Source organism: Rhinolophus ferrumequinum, chromosome 17 (assembly GCF_004115265.2).
Source record: "Rhinolophus ferrumequinum isolate MPI-CBG mRhiFer1 chromosome 17, mRhiFer1_v1.p, whole genome shotgun sequence".
In the NCBI taxonomy this organism is placed as follows: domain Eukaryota; kingdom Metazoa; phylum Chordata; class Mammalia; order Chiroptera; family Rhinolophidae; genus Rhinolophus; species Rhinolophus ferrumequinum.
Window position 1 is genome coordinate 59,341,906 of NC_046300.1, and position 14,956 is coordinate 59,356,861.

A 14,956-nucleotide genomic window follows, 5' to 3' on the forward strand; every position below is an offset into this window, starting at 1 on the left:
CCATTTAGAAAATCCTCCCCCTGCCAAAAAAAAAAAAAAAAAAGCATCTTTTACTTAGGATTTTCCCGATTGTCAGAGGTGTGCTAAGTGCTTTGCATGTATTCTTACCAAGTCTATGAGGTGTGGCCTTTTAAAGATGGCCTTAAAAAGAGGTTAAGGAACTTGCCCAAGATCAAAGTTAGGAAGTGATGAAGCTCTTTGTTTGGCAGGTTTTGGTTCATTACCAGGGTTCCATGTGTTACCATGCTGCTCAAACTTTCATGAGCACATGAATTAGCTGGGGATCTTGTTAAATGCACATTTTGACTTAGTAGGTCTAGGGTAGGGCCTCAGCTTGCATTTCTAACAGGCTCTGCAGTGATGATGAGGCAGCCAGAAGCAGGGCACTACACTAAGCCAAGGCACGATTCCTTCTTTCAACAGAACGGTATATTCATCGAGCTGGAGCCAGACACTCTCAGTTGATTATTTGACCTTGATACATTTGAGACAAGGAGACAAGAAAGATACCAATCCAGAAGCAATAGTGGTTATGGAATGCATACATTTCCATGTATTTTTACAGTAAAAATGCATTAAAAAATCTTTCACAAAAGAAACTTAAAAAATACAGGTAGGGTGTTGAGTTCTTCCGGCAACATTCTTCCAGGCATCCACTGTGTAATAGGTGGGAGGGGCATTCCTAAATGGTTTGATTTCATCACACAAAATACTCATCCACCTTCTCTCATCAAGACAATTACATGAAGCGGGGGACTAGGGAAAGTAGGCTCACAATAATCAGTCTCCAATTTAAGGTTACAGTAGTTCAGAGAAAACTATATGTTTCTGCTTAATGCATAGTCCCTGTACAGTACAACATTTCCAAAGCAAATCTGATGTGTGGAATTCCGATGCAACTGCCACACCGAAAGTCTTCACAGACTGAGACAAGCCCAGGTGGGTAGCACACAGATTTTAAAATGTCAAATGTCATCTCTGACAACAAGAAAGACATCAAGATATTAACTTCAGGAAGTACTCCAAAAATCCACCTTGATTTCATTTATTTAAAACTGTGGACCACAGTTGAGAGCATCATTTAACATCACAGATTGTGCTAGAAAGAGTGAGAAAATTCCTAGCAGGGGAACCTTAGGAATAAAATCCCGAAGTTGGCTCTTAGGAAATGGATGAAAAAGAACATCATTATTCAGTTGTATTCTCCCTCACCATTACTACTACAGCTTAATGTATGCTTTGTATGAAAAACTTCGATAAGAAAAATAGCAGTCAGACTTTCCCCCTCTCTTTAGCTATTGAATGTTCATTGTGTCTATTCCACGAAAGGAACTTGTGTTTTGAATGTCCACACAACTATAGCTACTCATTCTAATGTTGTGTATAAACCCATAAGTCAAATAAAGCTATGAACAATGTAATATTTATATATGCATAGTGTTTTATAAAAAGATTGGCCCACATACTGCTTTTCATCGATACAGAAACAGCATTATGTCCATAGCACACTGCAAGAAATGAGTGAAGAACAGAATGCAAACAAGTGCTTAATAAATCACAAGCAGGCTCACCATGGAGGAAATGATGATATTCAAACCAACTAAAGCTTTAGAGAGTTACTTATATAGCCTCCCATTTTAAAACAGCTTTACATACCTGATTTAGTTTACATTAAAATATATCCAAATGAATCAATTTGTTCCATATTCAGAAATATAAACACGTATCACATTCCTCACTGCTAAATTTTTTTGTCATAAATTCTCTTTTATACAAGAAAAAAAGGCAACAGCTTTTTGTTTTTTTGTTTTCTTTAAACAGGCTCTATTAATTACAATTTTTAACTCTGTACACACAATGATCGGCTGGTTTTCTATTTTTTTTTTTTTTTAACAGTACCATGAGAACAACAGTGATTGACTTTCGAAGTTTTGTGTCTGTATGGAAAATGCACAACATTACTACGGAAATCTACAATGCATTGTAAGCAGCAGTTTGCTGTCGTGGTCCAACAGGTACAAGCAAACATTTTGGCTCAGCTAGGCAGTAATCCATTTCAACCACATCTTGGGGCTATAGCCGACCCAACCACACCTGCTGTGGAATAGCAAAAGAATGTTTTTGTTTAAAGAAAAATCGTTTTGTTCTGCTGTCCAAAAATTCAAGGGACAGGGTCACCAGGGTGTAAGTTTGCCAACTAGATCTAGAATCCTTCTTTCCCCTTCAATCATCCTGAAGACTACTAGGGTTTCAAAGGGAAATCGACGTTTCTCAGAATAAGCACCTCCAACCCTCTCACTTCTTTAAATATCAACAGACAGGTAACTTCCACCAACCCCATTCCCTCCCCCCCAATTTTGCAAAGGGCAATCCTGGGCTTATGCTAAAACAGAGGAACATATTTTCTATATTGGGGATTTTTATGGCTCCTTCACACCGGGCACGTCGTCTCCCACTCCCCATCTACTATTCAGCCTCAAATCAGACAACACAGAAGGTGTTGGTTGTCCACTCCTTCCAGTAGTTGAGCAAAGCTGTGATGGAACTGCCTTAATGAGATCTTATTAGGTGTCGGTAATGCTAATAAACCTGACCATCGGTGCTTGGGCTGCATTAGGGTAATGGCCGCCAACCTCCTCCTCTCTGTGCCTTTCTGTGGCCAGGGAGAATGCCAACTGTTTTCTGAACCAACTATGACTTGAGAACGTAACATTTCTTTGTATTGTGTAGGTTAGCTATAAATATCCTTCATCTGCAATAGTAGTCTCTTCATATAGTTTGCTTGATTTTAGGATCAGCAGCAATCCTAACCCATCCCAAAGAGTCCTCAGCTTTTACAAATATAACTTTTGCCTTTTTTTTTTAAGAAAAACTCCTAACTACAGTATAGCACTACATCATTACATAACAGTTTGTATCAAATTAAACCTAATCAATAATTTCCCTTACTTAAGAGAAAATGATCAACAGCCCTATTTAACCAGGAGAGAAAAAGATTGCCCAAAAAAGGGGAACAATTCTTGACAATTCTACAGTTTACGTAGAAACAAAATTTATAACCCTTTGGGGCAGCATTTGGCAAATAATTTCCAAAAAAGTATGCATTTAAAAATACTTTTTTTTTTTAATATTATACATCAGGCACAACACTTTTCATATATATTTTTCTCTTATAAGATTTCAAATGCATAAAATGTTTGTTGCTATTTATAGGATCATCAGGTGTCAGATGCTTCATCTAAGTAAGAAACTAAATTATTTCAGGTTTGTGACCTTCCCCTTAGAACCTTTGACACGGTAAAGGTTGGAATGTGACTCCGAGCTCAGATACTGAGGTCCGTGCTACACTCTTTGTAAGGTCGCCTCCTCTGCTCCGGGGGATGTCTGGAACTTCTGCCGCCATCCTGCTTCACACTTGTCTCTTCCCTTTCTCGGGGGCCGACTTTGTCCTCTCTGTTCCTTTTCTCCAGTGACCGCTCTCTCCTCCGCTCGGGGGACCTGGCTCGCCTCCGGTCGGTCGACTTTGCTCTCCTTTCGGGCGAGCTCCCTCTCCTCCGCTCCGGAGACCTTCTCTGATCCAGGAGTCGCTCCAGGGACCTCCTCCGACGGCTGGGGGAGCTGTCGCGCCGGCGGGTCGGTGAGCGCTCTCGCCGCCTCTCAGGAGACACTTCTCTCTTCTTCTCCTGCTTCTCCCTCCTCTCCAAAGTGGTGTCCGCGCTGCGGGTGCCTTCCCTCCGCTTCTCGGGAGACCTCCTCTTGGGGCCGTTGGTCACCATCCGCTCGGCGGGTGCTTCTCTGCGTCCGTCCGGCGCCCGGTCCTTGGGTCGGCAAGCCCCGCTGTCGGCTTTTCTAGAAGTTCCGTTCCAGGTGTGATGCTCACTGGCTTGTCTGCTATACTCCCTGCTGCCTTTGGACTCTTTCGCGTGTGCCCGCTTCTCCCCGTGTGGTGATGGTTTGTGAAGGTCGGGTGGGTAACTGGACTCCAGCGACGGGAGCTGTCGGCGGTCGGCTGGCCCCGCCCTCACTTCCGGAACACCTTGTGCGCCGGCGCAGGGGCCGTTGCGGTCGCTGCTGGGGTCTGCAAGGCAAGGAACGAGAGCGACGGGTTGGTAAGAAGGGCCTTGGGCCCCGGCCCCACGCCCACACTTGAGATCTCATTAGTCACAACAAGCACACAACTGTTAAAGCCCTCAGAATCGAAGCCAACGGAGTCTTGGATAAGTATAACTGCAACTAGTTAGGGTTAACAACTAGTGCTTGTGGCTTTCAGGGTCTAGTCTCCTGCTCTCTATACCCGAGACACTGATCAGTGTCGAACTTGTAACAGTCATTAATGTTACTCTAGAAAGGCACAGCCTAAGTAAGTCTGTCTAGAAGTATCAAAACTTCCCCACTTTAACTCCCTTGTCCTCTTTGCCACCCACCAACCCTTCTCCCTTGCCCACCCCTCCCCTGCCCCCATGAAAGAAAATATTTTCTTTTAAAGAATATTTGTTTTAATTTGCTTGAAAATAATTTGGGCGATTGACCTGGAGGGGCATGAGGGAACTTTCTGGGGGAATGGAAATAGTCTGTGTTTTGGTCTGGGTAGATGCAATACGTGCACATAGAAGCAAACTATTCACTGCACTGTACACTCAGGCTTTATGCATGTTACTGTACGCAAAGTACACTTCTATTGAAAAAAAGTAATCCAGGCTGGTGGGCAAAGGGGATTACCGAGGCAACGCCGCCCGACGTTGACGACTGGCAAATGTGACAGGAATTTGAGGGTCCATTAAACATTGTCTCTGTTTTTGTGCACGTTACTCAACTATTTTCTCTACTTTTATGTAAATTTAAGGAACTGTTTTTAAAATGTGGAGTGTTCTGACAGATAACAGAGAATGGAAAGGAGGCGGTCAGTTGACATGAGATGGCGTTCAGATAAAGCCTCTAAGTTTAGAGGCATTTCTCATTCTGCTATAGGAAGCAGCTGTAATTATATCTGTGAGCCATGGAGTCACCGGAATGCTTCCTACCACGTCGAGCTCTCTACAGATTGAAAAGCAGGGCAACATACAAGGGCTGCTATTTATTATACACTATCTGAAATAACACTGGAAATGTTTTAGGTAGCATCCTGAATTTATGAGCGCTCTTTTCAAAGCAGGGATGTTTTGCTACAACTAAACCCAACGAATCATAAGCATTATACCATTTTAGGTAAGGCACCAGCAGTGGTGTGCTGCAGCGTGGAGGGCAAACCAGGGAGCTAGTCAGAGATGAAGTGGATTCTCTGAAAGGATCTTGCATGAGGCAAAAAGGTAAACATTGAGCAATCCATTTCATGAATGATCTCCCAGAAACTTGGGTGGGTGTTAACAAAAGCAGGAATATAGCTTTGAGCAGGGAGGGCTTGGCAAGGTTTTTAGTAAAGGGCCAAGGAATGCATTATTTTTGGCTTTGTGGGCCACACAGTTTGTTACAACTACTCAACTCTGGCACTGTAAAAGCAGTCTTAGACAACACATAAAAGAAATGGGCGTGCCAATGTGCTACTTACTAAAATTTTACTTACAAAAAACAGGCTGTGGACAGGATCTGGCCCGTGGGATAATGATCAAGCCGGAAATCGCATCTTCCCATCTAGCAAAGTCCTATCTACCTAGGTGAGAGCTCTGTGATAAGAGATTTGTTCTTTCTAAATGCTGGGTATGCTACCAGAATGAACACGAAGTCATTTTAAGATTTGGGTGAGGGAAGGTTGCTTAGATCACTATCATAAATCTAACCTTGGGGTTTTTTACACCTACTTTTAAGATAAGGGAGAGCAAGACTTCAACAGGGTCAGTGATGTACTTACAATTCAAAGAACGCAGGGTGCTCAGAATGAATTGCCAAACATATCAAAATAGAGCTAAGCAGAAGCAATGAGGAAATTAGGCCACAGCACAGAAACACCTAGTATTGATTGAGCTACAAACCGTAGTTTGATTATGGCCCATAAGGTAGAAGCAAGCCTCCCCGAGCTTTTCATTTCTCATACATGCAGCGATATTAGGAGGTATCATCGCTGTAGGAGGGAGGGCCCAGCACCAAGAACAGTCAGAGAGAAAGAGAAAGAGAGAAAGAGAAAAAGTTGAACATTTAGATTCCCTATAACAAAGAGGAAAGAAAAAAAATCTGCATTTGTTAACATAGGGCAAAGAGAGTTTATTTGTCCAGTCAGACAGTCTAAGGCAACACTCAATAAGGCTGCAGAGACCGCAATCAGAACAGTGAAGTTTTTAGACAGCCATATAAGGTGACTCGAGGACCCAGACAATAGATGCACCCTTTTTTCTTTCTTTTTCTTTTTTTTTTTTTTTTCAAACAACTGGAACAATGACAGGCTGGCATAGGAGAGCATTAACAATAAACAACAAAAGAACAAAGTTCCCTCCCACCCCCACCCCGGAAGACCGCGGCAGTTAAATTAAGTACAAAAAACTCATTACAAAAATAGCCTCACAGAGAAGCAGGTTCCAATCAAGTCAGAAAAATATTGGAACTTAACATATTATAACCCATTTGTGACTCTAATCAATAGAATTAGATTTAGTCCAAATGACACATGGAGACATTACAGCAGCACAACCCTGGCACGTTCAACCCTTCTTGGAAAACCGAGTATTTAAATGATCTTTATTTTTAGCCCAAAGAACATTTGTTAGTGTTGGATTTTCATCCTCAGTGCAACAGACATAGGTTTTGAGAAGGTACACAGGTTACTGACGGTGACTCTCAAATGAAATATCACATCCAACAGAAGCATAGGGAAGACAGAAAAGGGAGACAATGTTACACATTTCAGTGGCATCCATACACCTATCAGTGGTTTAGTACAGTGCACAGCTGTAACATCTTAATGTTGTCAGAATACCTCCCTTGTGGTTGGCCATGCCTAAGGGGGCCTCATCTGACACCCACCCAACCCCCACCCTGGGCCCCTCATATTTTGCACCTGTATTAATGTCTAACACCTGGAAAGGCTGTCCTTGGAAGGAGTTATCCTTGTCCTTGAGGATTAAAGAGCTTGTCCTTGCATCTGAATTAAAGATCTTATCAAGTCCAAAATGCAACTGGGAAGTGTGCAGAATGACTTTCAGAAAAGAGGGTGACAGATAAAATCCCTAATAAAGGGGACTGACGTATATGGGGACCATTCAATCACAGTTTCTATAGAAACTTTTGTAGACCTTTGGTTGGGAAGAAAAGCCCTACATCTAGGGCATAGCTTTTTTTCTTTTTTAATTTTAAACAAGAATCTCAAATAAATAAATAGGACATAATTATTATAATATACAATATTTTTGCCATCAGGACACTAAGCTATGTAAAGATCATTGCTGTTTACTCAAATCATGTCTAAAGATATGACAAAGGAACTCTATGTATAACCTGGCTTTCCCCATAGGAAAGGTATAGTAATGTGTTTCCCTCATGATGAGCACTGGGAATCTATTTCATCCTTTATCATGTAAAAACATATGGCTAACATATCAACAGTTCTGTTTGTTTTATAGCAGTGGGCTCAGGTGGTCTGATTTGGGGTAGGGACTGGTGGGGTGGATGCAGAAGTGTTGTACACAGAGTATAAAGGAGGTGAGCGAGGCCCCCAAATCATCTGAAAATTTCACGTCTCTTAAATAAGACAGCAAGTAACCAAACAAGGAAAAAAAAGGAAGATTTGTGCCTCAACATATCACTCAGGAAACCTGCTTTCCTGCTTCTGAAAAGGAGTAGAGTCATTTTGTGCTAACAATTGGATCTGAGAAACAGTTTGGCACAGTTCAAACAATCATTCCTTCGCTCTTGGTCGGACTAGACAAAATGTTCTCTCTGATTATCAGAAAGGGGGCTATACAGATCTTGTCCTAGGCCAGGCCCCAGTCCACGTAAGCAAGCAAAAGGATGAAATGTGCAGAGATTTCAGAACAAGCGAGGCAAATAATCACACGGTGCGAAAGGCTGGTAAGACACTGGTGAATGGGGGGAACAAAAAGACTGTCCTGCTGCAGTTCTGGAGACAAATTCATGGAGTCATGCCAGGGAAGGAAGGAATGTTTTCATAGTTTGACCCACCATATTCTGGTACTGAGCCGTCTCCCCGCTTCAGAAAAAGACGCACTCTGCGGCCACCATTCTTAATCAGTTCTATAGCCCGAGAATGCTTCATGTTTTTGGTGGTTTCACCATTGATCTCTAAAATTTCATCACCAATCTGCCCAAAGCAAGAGAGAACAAAGTGAGATAATTACAAAAGGGTTTCACCGGCTACTGAGGTGCTTTATGATTTAATATTCTTTTATCGATTGATTTATTAAATATTTATTGAGTATATGCCAGGAAATCTTCTGTTGCTTAGGATTCAGCAGTTAAAACAACCCCCAAATTCCTGCTCTCATGTAGATGACATTCTAATGGGAGAAAGATAATTAACAAGAACATTAGAAAAATACATGTATGTCAGATAGTGTAAGTGCCAAGGAAAAAAATAATAAAGCAGTAAGGGGATTAATCATTGTTGAAGGAAGGAGGATATGGTAAGCAGTTTCTAGGGGGGCCCCCAATGATCCCCACCTCCTTGTTTTCACATCCTGTGTAATCTCCTTCCCTTTGAATGTGGGTTGAAATTAGTGACTTGCTTCTAACACACAGAATATGGCACATGTGATGAGAGGTCAATTCAAAGAAAAGGTTACAATATTATTTGGTTTCTGTTTTACTTGCCCTCTTTTGTCTGTCACTTGTTCACTCTGATGCATGCTATGAGCTGCCATATGGAGTCCATGGTAAGGAAATGAAGGAGGGCTCGGGCCAGTCGCCCAAGAGCACTGCATCCTGCCAGCGACCCTGTGAGTAAGCTTAGAAGCAAATCCTTCCCCAGCTGAGCCTTCAGATGAGACCACAATCCTGACTGATACGTGGACTGCTGCATTCACTATGTGTCAGCTGCTATTGTAGGCACTGGAGATAAAGAAGTGAACGAGACAGGCCAGACCCATACTTTCATGAAACTTATACTCTAAAAGGGAGAAGAGAAGCACTAGCTTTGGACTTTGAAGCCGTGAATTTGAATTTTATCACTTATTAGCTAAGTGATCTTGCTCAAGTCCTTTTAACTTCTTAGAGTTCACTTCATCTGTAGAAGGAGGTGATAATACCCTATGCCTACCAAGCTAAGGGGGTCAGATATGTCTTGTGATCACTACAGCATTGTACAAAATATCATGATAATGGTATTTCATTCAGTCAGAAACACTTAGGTGAGTAAAGACATGGAAAAGCATGTCTTTGAAATTTAAATAAAAGGAATACATTCCACTATATTTTGCCTAGTATATGTACAAATTGTGCATGTTTATGCACAAAGGAAGGATATATAAGAAACTGGTAGACAGTTTGACACTAGAAACTATATTTTTACTACATACCATTTTTCAGTTTGATGTTTTAAAACCATCTACATGTCTACTTTTCCAATTGAAAAAACAAAAACAAAAACTCGTTAAAAAATTCAATCTGAAGAAATTTAAAAATCGTGTCTTAAGTATTAAGTTCCCTACCCTTGGTCACTTTTTTTCTTTCCTGGACTGACCCTTCATAGCTTTTAATTCTTTGCAAATTGCTCCCTATGTGCATGTCTCAATCTACGTGACCTATCTATAATGAAGGGATGATTTTCCTTTTTTAGAAAAATTATCTGCCTAGGAGAACAACACATTCATACACAATAACAGATATTAGATATCTAAACAGAACAGAGTGGACTTTTGGCATGTGTATATTTAAAATTTGCAGCTTTGACTACCTCAGAGCAACCTTGAATATGCCTGCCATGGAGTAACCCTTTGCAGAGGCAGAGTCAACATGCTCCTGAGGCTGGGGTAAGATGGTTGGTGACTGGCTAGAGAAGAAATGGAGCTCCCCACCGAAAACTTATACCATGTTTCCCCGAAAGTAAGACCTAGCTAGACCATCAGCTGTAACACGTCTTTTGGAGCAAAAATTAATATAAGATAACTGGTCTTATTTTACTATAAGACCGGGTCTTATATAATAACATAACACAACATAACATAATACTGGGTATAATATAATACCAGGTATATAATATATGATATGATATAATATAATACAATATAATAAAGACTGGGTCGTATATAACAACATAACAATTATAACATAATGTAATACCGGGTCTAATATAATATAACACTGGGAATATAATATAATATAACATAACATTAATATAATATACTATAATATACTATAATATACTATACTATACTATACTATAATATAATATAATACCAGGTCTTATATAATATGTTATATATAGGACCAGGAATATAATATAATACAATATAGGTAATTATAATATAATACCGGGTCTTATATTAATTTTTGCTCCAAAAAAAGCATTAGAGCTGATGGTCCGGCTAGGTCTTATTTTTGGGGAAACATGGGACAACTACAGGGCTTTCCTGCTTTCTAAGCATCTGGGTACACCCAGGATTCTTATGAAGTGATGTGTCTGCCACAGGAGATTAAGTATAACAACTGTGGTAATGGGATTCAGAAAATACCTACTTTAATAAGTTTGTAAGTAATTTTAATCCTTCATTCAATTCCGAAGAGTTGGAAGGACTCATCTAACTTGAGCAGCTACAGCTAACTACGCTTTGGGAGAAATTCACCCAGGGTGGGAGTCATGCATTGAGAGTGTATTGAACACTGTAGAAAATGTAATTCTCATGATCAAGAAGGTTCCAGCCACATAATGTCCAAGTCACTGCAGATGACATGTTTACATCTACTCTGGACTCCTCTTACTACTTACCCTCATCTTTCCACATCTTTCTGCCGGACCATCCTCTGCTAAGCGCAGGACATAGAGGTCCATGTTATACTCTCGGCCTCCTCGAAGACTAAAGCCAAATCCCTTGGCTCCTCTTTCCAGTTCCACAGTGTAAAAATCTTGCTCCTATTTCAAGAAATGAAATATAATCATTCTGGGAGAACTTATCTCCACACCCATTTCTCTCCATCTCTTCCCAAACATTTGTATCGTGCTGATTTGACAAAAAGGCACAATCGCTATCCCCCTCTTGGTGAGCCTCAATTGTTTATTAACATCCATTAACCTTAGAAGTTTGGAGATCCAGAATTTGAAAATATTCATAAGTGTGCCTATAGCCTGCAGACCGTATTAAAACTTAATCAGTGAGGCTGCGATTTACATGTGTGGTAGGAAAGTTCATTCCGTGATACTGCGCTGCACAGTGCTAGATGTTTGGCCTCCCTGTTTCATGCCGGAAACATGCCAGCAGCATCCAGCATTAAGATAGCAAAAGGCTCTGAGAAGGCCAGCAAAAAAGGAACCGATTAACTTCCACCCAATGTTTCCCAAATTTACTTCACTTGCTATTATTTATGCACCCTCCCTTACCACCATGTAGGACAGGTATTTAGTTCTATGGATCCCTGAAATTCACAAGTCTGAGAAACACCTTAAGAAAAAGACATTTTGTTGGCATAAATATATTTATGAATAGCACAAGTAGATAGAAATCAGCTGTTTTGCTCTTCTATTGATCCCCAATTATGGCTTTTATTTTGTGTGTTTCTTCTCCCTAGAAAAGGATATCTAGGAATGTTTTTCAAAGGTAGTAAAAGGTCATTTCCTAGACAACCAAATATGTGAGTACATATTTAGTACATCCCTTCACAAAAGGTTATTTCTTTTAATTGAAGATAACTTGTAAAGGATATCTCGTAAAAATAGCTTCAGAAAGCTGGAAGGAAACATTCAAAGCCAACAGAGAAAAAGGAGAAACGGGCCTCACCTGTGTTGCCTGGGGTGCTTTGAACTCAAACTGAGATTCCGGCTTTGGTTTGGTGGAATTCCTGCCAAAGTGAGAGAAATAAACATGAGAACAACCCCTGGGGAAACTGAGAAAGACCCAAGGACCAGTGCCATCCTGCCAGGAGGTACATTTTTCCCTTTAACTAACAGAAAAAAACCAAAGCCATGTCTGACCTGGTCTCCTGGGCCCCTTGCTGAGCAGGGGTGTGTGTGGTGGTGATGGTGGCGATCTTCTCTGCATTGGTCAGCAAAGTGGCATTCGAAGACTCTGCAGGATGAGACAGAATGTCATAAAATGAGGCCCCCAGAGAAGACATCGTCACACCAGGAGGTGTGCAGAAGCCCCATATCTGAATGACAAGTCTGGCTTCTCTAGCACCATTCCAAGCAGTTCTGACGTGAGTTTCTATTAGGTTGGTGCAAAAGTCATTGCGGTTTTTGCAGTTGTTTTTAACCTTTTACACCACAATTACTTTTGCATCAACCTAATAAACAAGAGTTTAAAGAACAATTCTAAGCTATTCTATGATGTGAGCCACGTATAATACCTCCATTACCCTCCTCCCAGCCAGACATCCCCACAGATGAAACAGAGTCTGCCCAAGAAAATGGTCCTCTAACACTGTAGCCAAGATAGGTGTCTCTCACTCCTCTCCCACCACATAGAAACAGCACGCCCATCCAAACACTGTGCCACACCAGAATTCTCGCCCAGAATGTCACAGGCTGATAATAAATATCTTTGCTAACATTTCCTGCAGTTTATCAGCAATATCTAGTGAGTCTGCTTGATTTCCTCACGTGAATATTAAAATTAGAAGTGGGCGAACCTCTTATTACACACACACACACACACACACACACACAATCTACTTTCTTCCCCATTGCTTTTCATGAAGCACAGTTGAAAATGTGGAGTTCTTGACAGATGTTGTCTAATATCACTCATGAGAAATTAATTTTAAAACTTGCATTTGTTAGAGCCAGAGTTTGTAAATACAAGTTGTATAAATCATGAAGCCACCCTAACATAATGAATATGACTATATTCTTATGTAAATTGACTTTCTTCTCCACTGCCCACATTCGTAAGCAGCCTCATTCATCTCTAGAAGACTGGAGATCCAGATCTTGAAAACATTCATGAGCAGGCCTACAGACTGCACCCCAACATGCATATATTAACATGTGATCATTTATATAGTAATGGTTACATGTTACTTTACAAATTATTGCGATCAAGGGAACTAGTAAGCAACTATAAGCAAACTGCACTTTAAATATTTATGTTTAGGTTCACTGTTGGGAGCATGGAATAACTTTGCTATTTAAGAAAATACTGAATATGGTGGTTAGGTTCTAAGATTTGCCTAGAAATGCCCATTTAATGCACAGTATGCCAAGAAGTCTAGAAGTGTTTAGGAGTCCTACGGTTCATTGGAGGCACTCTAATGTTTGTCGAATAAGTGTATCTACCCGTCACATACAACAAAGTTTCTATGGGAAACTATGTTAAGTACCCGCACTGGGCTACCTGGACTGTACCTCTCCCTCTCTTTACTGCAGTCCTGGGTGACTGACATCCCTCAGATCCCAATCGCTTGTGCTCTATCTTCCATTTTAATTTCCTAAGGATATCACTCAGCTTGTTGTTTTCATTACACAGTTGTTAAAAGCATGGGCTTGAGATTCAAACTCCGGTTCAAATCCTCCTTTCCCTGCTCATTAGCTGTGTGCCTTAGTTTCCTCATTGGATAGAAAGAGATGACATTAATTCCCTTCTCTGGGACAAAAGTATGTGAAATGTTTAGTACAGTATCTGACATGCAATACACAATACACGTTTACTGCAGCGATGGCTCTTGCTACTAGTTCTATTTTGTATTTGTTACTGTGGAACTTGTATAAATTATTTAAATTCTCTGCAAAATGAGAAAGTGGAACTATGACTTTAACAGTTTGTAGTCCAGTCATCAAGCCCATGATTCTTATAGCTAAGGTATGAGATTATTTAAAAAATGTAACTAGATCAAGGGAACTGAGAAGTGAATCCTGTTCATGTGTTAGGACAATGTTTCTGATACTGTTTTACCCAAAGTTTTTATAGATTCTGAGGGAAAAGGAACCTCTGGTCAATTAAGAGTGAGAAATAATGGGTAGAATAGAAATGTTTTTGCACATCTGTGGTTTGCTTTTCCTGTGGATTCAGAGCCGTAACCATGCCAACATGCCTTGCAACCCTCCGAGTTGGGGAGGAGGTGCTTCTCAAATTCATGGGGAGGCAGTTTATCTTTAACGGTTATGATGTCAGATTCCCTAGTCAGACTATCTGGCTTTGCCTCCCAAGGTTTGCCATTTACTGGCTGGGACATGAGCAAAGTTACTTCAACTTTCTATGCCTCAGTTTCCTCCACTGCACGTGTGGGATAACAGAGATATCTAAGAGAATTGGTGCAAAGATTATCTGAGAGAAAACTGCGTGGGATAGTTCCTGGCACATAAAAACTGCCCTCCAAGTGAGTGGCATATTTTTTATTGGTAGCATGTGTTTATTACTGTTATCATAATATTAAAAGCATATGAGTACATTTGTATGATTGCAGTTAACTGGTACAATCAAGGTGATAAAGTTAAGATATTTCATAAAGTATACCCACTATGTCAGTACAAAGGACTAAGCCTGCACAGCCTGCCATTATAATCCACCAGAAGTTTCACAAATACATGTATTGGTCCGTTAAAAATACTTGTTATTGCTCATTGTAATTAATTTTACGGGGACTCTCTGGGAAATCACAAGATTGTTCAGGCCATGGGGAAATCATCATCAGGATACCAACTATGTTTCCTGGTGATTAAAGTGATTCTAATTACTGAATTGTGCGGTGGTTCCCCTTGGTAGTTCTTGTGTGTTTTTGGTAGCCAGAGTTTTCCAGGCAGATTAGATCCCATTCTCAGATCAGATTTTTATTTCTGCTGCTTTTCATGATCGCTGAGATTAACAGATAATTACTCAATACACATATAAACAAAAAACTATTTTATTAATTTTCTTCCTAGCCT

The 14,956-nt window shown here is 40.5% G+C and overlaps 1 protein-coding gene across 24 annotated transcripts in view; it reads right to left on the reverse strand.

Moving 5' to 3' along the window:
• Positions 1 to 533: 533 nt before the first annotated feature.
• The window catches only part of MAGI1 (membrane associated guanylate kinase, WW and PDZ domain containing 1), a 574,001-nt gene continuing 559,578 nt past the window's right edge, over positions 534 to 14,956 (reverse strand). For 15 of the 24 annotated variants that reach the window (XM_033131838.1, XM_033131835.1, XM_033131844.1 and 12 more), the window contains 5 exons: positions 12,068 to 12,161; positions 11,874 to 11,934; positions 10,868 to 11,011; positions 8,107 to 8,245; positions 2,211 to 4,078 (listed from right to left, as the gene is read on the reverse strand). In XM_033131838.1, coding sequence (XP_032987729.1) covers positions 3,324 to 4,078; positions 8,107 to 8,245; positions 10,868 to 11,011; positions 11,874 to 11,934; positions 12,068 to 12,161 — 1,193 coding nt within the window. In that variant the 3' untranslated portion in view covers positions 2,211 to 3,323. Of the gene's footprint in view, positions 4,079 to 5,966; positions 6,056 to 6,330; positions 8,246 to 10,867; positions 11,012 to 11,873; positions 11,935 to 12,067; positions 12,162 to 14,956 lie in introns of those variants that run through there. The other 9 variants (XM_033131852.1, XM_033131859.1, XM_033131851.1 and 6 more) reach the window with 4 other exon arrangements.